Source organism: Panthera onca, chromosome B2 (genome assembly GCF_046562875.1).
Source record: "Panthera onca isolate mPanOnc1 chromosome B2, mPanOnc1 haplotype 2, whole genome shotgun sequence".
Taxonomy (NCBI): domain Eukaryota; kingdom Metazoa; phylum Chordata; class Mammalia; order Carnivora; family Felidae; genus Panthera; species Panthera onca.
In genome coordinates, this window is record NC_138343.1 from 147,491,912 (window position 1) to 147,497,911 (window position 6,000).

The 6,000-nt window shown below is 54.1% G+C and overlaps 1 protein-coding gene across 3 annotated transcripts in view; it reads right to left on the minus strand.

Moving 5' to 3' along the window:
* The window catches only part of CB2H6orf118 (chromosome B2 C6orf118 homolog), a 28,526-nt gene extending 24,177 nt beyond the window's left edge, over positions 1-4,349 (minus strand). For all 3 annotated transcript variants that reach the window (XM_078447553.2, XM_078447551.2, XM_078447552.2), the window contains exon 1: positions 4,293-4,349. In XM_078447553.2, the coding sequence (XP_078303679.2) occupies positions 4,293-4,317 (25 nt within the window). In that variant the 5' untranslated portion in view covers positions 4,318-4,349. The remainder of the gene's footprint in view (positions 1-4,292) is intronic.
* Between the last annotated feature and the right edge of the window lie 1,651 nt (positions 4,350-6,000).

A 6,000-nucleotide genomic window follows, 5' to 3' on the forward strand; every position in this document is an offset into this window, starting at 1 on the left:
TATAAGGGTCCGGACTTCAGCCTGAAGGGGCTGGATTCTCCACTCGGGATGTCACAACACAGATATCAAACTGTGGGCCTGGCTGAGCTCTTGGAAGCCTTGGAAGTGGGCTGGGGAACCTGCTTGCAGCCTTATTCCTATTGTTGAGCGAATCGAGTTCTTGAGATGGTAGGACTGAGGTCCCCACTTCCTCGTTGGCTGTTGGTGGGGGTCACGCTCAGCTCCTAGTGGCTGCCCTCGTTCTAAAAATATGACTTCCTTTTCCACATCTATTCACGAAGCAAAACAGTTAACTCTTGGTCTCTTTCTGAGACCCTTCATCCTTCATCCCTGAACCCCCTTCACATACTTCTCATGCTCCCCAACTTCTGACTCCTCCACTATGACCAGCTTCGTGTGATTAGGTCAGGCCCACCCAACATGCTACCTGTCTTGAGGTCTCTGGTGCCGTGGGATACAGCACAATCGCAGAGCACTCTGTCCCCCTGTTCAAAGGCTTGGGGACTATGCCAAGTGTCCACGAGAGGTCAGGCAAACTTGAGCCATTCCAGAATTCTACCCACCTCGGGGATACTGCCAAGCCCAGACCACAGTCTCCCCTTCTCCCTGTTGATTAGCTTCCTCAAAGAAACCACTCATAAAATGTTAAAATATCAACAGAACATTTTTTCAAGACAGATGATCATACGTAATCAAAGGCATCAACACTTAAAGAAGGTGCTAAAAACACATCGTATTTGTTGGGCTTCTCCAGAGGACAGAACCAAAAGGGTGTAGAGAGAGAGAGAGAGAGAATATACAGAGATTTCTTCTAAGGAATCGGCTCACGTGATTATGGTACAAACCCACCTCATGCCCAAGGCATTCTGCTGGAGAATTCCCTCTTGCCCTGGGGAGGTCAGTGTTTATTCGAGTAAGGCCTTCGACGCAGCAGACGAGGCCCGCCCACATTTCAGAGAACAATCTGCTCCACTCAAAGTCTACTGGGATAAATGTTACCTTCATCCAACAAAAATCCTCAACAGACACATCCAGAATGAAATTTGGCCAAACCACCTGGGCACCGTGGCCTAGCTGCGCTGAGAACTAAAATTCCCCGTCACCTACATGATACCAACTCTCTTTGGAAAGCAGGAGAAAGAGGCATTTCTGGTGTTGTGCTATCCTGTCGATTTTATTTCCCAAAAGGCTTTGGAACCACCGGAAAATTAGCAAACTCATTCTCCTCCGAGCGGCCAGAGCAGAGGCCCGGGGCCGAGGGGAACCGGCCAAGCCAGGCTGGGTGCTTGAACTCCTGAAAGAATCTACACGGGGAGGCCTCCGTCTGTGCAGATACTCGGGTTGGTTTTGCCCCCTCCGGCATTTTAATCGCCTGTCGGGTGTCCACAGCGCTTCTCGAGGTCGTGATCCCTCTCTCCTGAACTCCGCACACGGCCTCGTCCTGTCCTCGTTCACTCTCTGCCACCCACCGCCACACGCTTCCGGGGCGATTTCGACAGTTCCTCCAGGGAAGAAACCGTGTTTTCATTCACATCAGCCGCGTCAGAAAGAGACCAAGAGTTAACCGTTTTGCTTCATGAATAAACGCGGGAAAGAAAGTCATAGTCTTAGAATTTGAAATAATAATACAAAATTTTACTCCGCACCACACCGTGCTCTCTCCCTCAGAGGATTCCGCACCAGGAATCATGTTCGTTTTGTTTTGTTTAAGTTTATTTATTTATTTTGAGAGAGAGGGAGGGAGGGAGGGGGGAGGGGGGAGGGAGGAGGAGGGAGGGGGAGGGGGAGGGAGGGAGAATCCCCAGCAGGCTCCATACTGCTCGCGTGGAGCCTGACACCGGGCCAGAACCCAAGAACTGTGACATCATCGCCTGAGCTGAAATCAAGAGCTAGACACTTAACTGACTGATCCCCCCAGGCGCCCCCATCCCACCGGGAATCCCAAAGTCCAGTAGGAACGAGCTACGAGTACCCGCGACAGGGAGACCGTGGGAGCCACCAGAGCACGTGTCTGTAGTGCGGTAGTGAGAAGCGGGAAAACACCTCACTTTAATTATCCTGAAATTGCTGGGCCCGGAAGGCGGATTCATGAGCCCACCTCCCATTTCTATGCTCCTAACAAAGGGACTTTGCAGAATTAAAGTTATGCCCTTAAAATAGGGTTTCCTGAATTACCTGGGGGGCGCGATCTAATCCCATGGGCCCCTAACAGCACAGAGCCTTCCCTGGGTGGGACCAGAAGGGGAGTCGGAGAGATTCCCTGTGATGGAAGGATTCCATGGCCACTGGGGGCTCTGGGATGGGGGTGGGGGGCCAGGTGGGGCCCTGGGGAGAGGCGTCCAGGAGCTGACAGGCGACAGGGACAGGACCTCAAGTCCTACAACCGCAACGAAGTGGGTCCTGCCCGACAACCTGAGTGATCCTGGAGGACAGTCCGCCCCAGAGCCTTCAGAAAGGAAGGGAGCCCAGCTGGTACCGAGAGTTCTGCCCAGAGAGACCCCAGCAGGGCCCAGCAGAGCCAACCAGACTCCTGCCCCACAGGACAGAGATGCAGAGTTTGGTTTGCTTAGTGTCACTACATCTGTGGTCATCCGTTACAGCAGCAGCAGAAAACGAACGAATACAGCAAGGGGAGTGCAGGCTATGCCGAATCCAGGACTGGACAGGCCAGTTGGTGATGACGGTCAGGGGAGGGCTTGCGGCCAGTGGGAGGGGCGGGAAAACCACCAAGAGACTTGACAATTCGGGAGAGCCAGCACTGCCGGGAGAGGGGATGGGTGGCCACCCCTGAACACCATCGCCCCCTCCCCGGAACCCCCCACCCCAGGATCCCCCACCCCCCAGATCCCAAAAGAAAGAACGCAGTGATGCCTCCCAAAGTCAGGGAGAGGCTTCAGTTCCTTTTATTATTATTAATTAGTTAATTAATTCAGATAGCACAAGCAGGGAAGGGGCAGAGATGGAGGGAGGGAGGGAGGGGGAGAAAAAGAGAGAGAGAGAGAGAGAGAGAGAGAGAGCGAGCGCCAAGCCACCTCCTTGCTGTCAGCACAGAGCCTGACTCCGGGGCTCAATCCCACCAACCTTGAGATCCATCCAGATCATGACCTGAGCCAAAAACAAGAGGCCGAGGCGAAACTGACTGAGCCCCCAGGCGCCCAGAGGCTTCAGTTTCTTTACCCACGTGTTAAACAAAAAAACAACCTCAAAAGCCTGGGACGCTGTAAATTTCTAACCACCGCCTGGGGCACAGCCTGTGCGATGCCTCGGCCCTTACTTTTTTGCATTTCACCCGATCTCCTGGTGTGGGGTCGGCCTGGCAACGAATTTTCACTGTACAGAATATGCACTTATTAAGAAATACCAGGAAAAAAAAAAGGACGCGCTGGTGTATTTCCCCGCCACCGCGTGGCACGTTTTGCACACACCACGCAGCCGCCACGTGACTGGAACCTTCTCGGGCAGTGCAGGGGGGTGGGCGCTTAGGGACCACGCACACAGACCCTGCAAGGCCAGCGTGCGTGACCACGTCTGGGAGCCCCGCAGACACCGCGAGGGCGCGCGCAGAAACGCGTATTCCGCGCCAGGCCGTCTGAACAGTCGGCCACCGTCCATGGCGGGCAACAGACCTCACGGTGCGCGGGCACAAAGGGACTCAGAAAGGGCTGAAACAGCGCACGTGGAAATTCATTCAGACCACGTGCCCGGGGACTGGGGATTATCATGGGCCATTATCATGCAGAGTCTTTATTAAAAAAAAGGAGGGGGGACGGGGGTGGTGGAGAGGTTTCGCGAACACAGCTCGTCGAGTCATTGCACGGGGAACAGAAGAAAGGGTCCGAAACCACGGGAAACCACCTCGCGGGGCGGCCCGCCTGGGGTCTGCGGCTGCCCAGCGAGGCCCCGCAGGACGCGGCGCCGCGGGACGGGCCCCGAAGCGGGGCTCTTCACAAAGGGCGCTCCCAACGGCTTCTAGAAATCCCGCCCTCATCCCTCCTCCCCGCGGGGGACGCACACGAGCACGTGCCCACACGCACGCTCGAGTGCACACACGCACGTGCGCGCACACGACCTTGCTCCTTTGAACGTGACCCTGAGCTGTTCCGGGGAGGCACCGCATCCCCCGCCCCCCTCCGCACGCAGCCCCAAACCCGGGTGACCCGGCGGCCGCCTCCAGGCGCAGCCGCCAGAAGCGGTTTCATTCGTCACACCAGGCTCAGGGCAGCGGGGGCCTGGGCGATCACACCGCGAACGGACGTCAGGCGGCGCCCACGGCGCGCTCGGGGCGCACTTACACTCGGGCTCTGACTCCCGGGCCATCGTCGCTCCGCCGCAGCTCCCGGGAGCCCGCGGTTACCACGGAGACGGACAAACATGCGGAGCCCCGCCCCCGCGGGGAGGGGCCCTCTGCTGCTGGGCAACCGGCACCAGGTCCCGCCCTCCGCCCCTCCCTCCCTTATATGTCTTCTCAAACTGAAAGTACTACATTTCCTGGCTTATTATTATTATTATTTTTTTTAATAAAACACTTCTTACGATTTGAGAACCGTCAAAATACCCTTGTACGCTAATACTTTGCCAAAGCCTGGGGAGCACAAAAGGCAACTGGTCTTTGGCTGGCCATCTTTATAGAGCCCTGTGGGTTGCGCGATGCGCAACTCAGGCAACTGTACAAGGAGTTCCAGCACACAGTAGGTGCCTGTCACTAAATTATCACTTAGTTATTTTTGTGTTATTTTCCATGACTCTCCTAGTAGGAAACTGAGATCACGTGAGGTAAAAACTTGGCCACGATCAGTTAGAAGAAGAGAAGAGTGTAAACGCACCTCTGTTTGCAGCCTCTCGTCAGGCTGTGACATGTGTCAACGGAGGAAAAGCTAAAAATCTCTACGTTTCCTATCTCTGAAAACTGTAAATGTATTTAAATTTCTCGCAGCCAGGGAGAATTCAAGTGGCGTGGCGTGGTGGCGGCTGGTCTCAGACATGATTTCGGGCAGCCCCGAACTGCTGAGCAGCTCCCCAGGGAGAAAGTGATGCTAAGGCGCGTCGGTGTCCGAGAAATGTGGACACAGAATCTTCTTTTATCCCCAGCGATGCTGGTCAGACACTTTGCGAACGTTTTGGAAACCATGCAGTTGCCCCGACCCTAGCGAACTCAAGTGGTCCATAATTAGGAACGTTTGAATTTGACCTGGAAAAAAAAAAAAATAATAATAATAATAGCGGCAGTGTTTTCCTGGTTCTCTCTCTCCAACATTCACAGTCTTAGGCATCTGATCATAACTAGAAATACTGACATGAAAATGCCCACAAAAGGTAAGGACATCTAAGCACTGACCCAGGACAGGAAAAGTGGTGTTCCCCACATTCCTTTAATTATAAATGAGGGCCAGGGATGTGGCAATCCAGGTGTTTGTATTACCAACCATTTGAGATGAAACCATGAGCTTTTCCGCTCCGAGTTGCTTAGCGACTTGGTGGCAGGCAGACAGGTGACAGAGGCATTCTCCTCTCTCCTTCCACAGATGGGCTAAGGGGACAGGGCTCCCTGGCTTCGGGAGAGACATCCATGAGAAGTGGGGGCCCCCGGGGCCAGTGGGTCACCCCCAGGGTTCAGCCTGTGCCGCCCTCACGCTGGCGCGAGAATGGATTTGGCTTATTCTACGTGGAATTACTGAGTCTTGGTTTAGATCAGAAAGAAATTAATGTATTTGTTCCCAAGACCTGAGTTTCTCCCAAGCGACCCCTTATGGTCGGACACATACAGTTAAATTCATCCACCCTGCATCCACTAAAAATCAGGAAGCCAGTGGTCAAATCAACACCAAACATTAAAGCCCACTGCAGCTCTCCTATTGCTAGAGATCTCAACAAAGTGTGTGAGGCAGAAAGTTATCATTACCGGTGAAATGAAGTGACCTGCGCAAACCAGATCTTCCTTGAGGCCGGATTTCTATTTCTATTCGTAGGAACGAGTCCCCAGGAAGGGCTCACCGGGCGAAC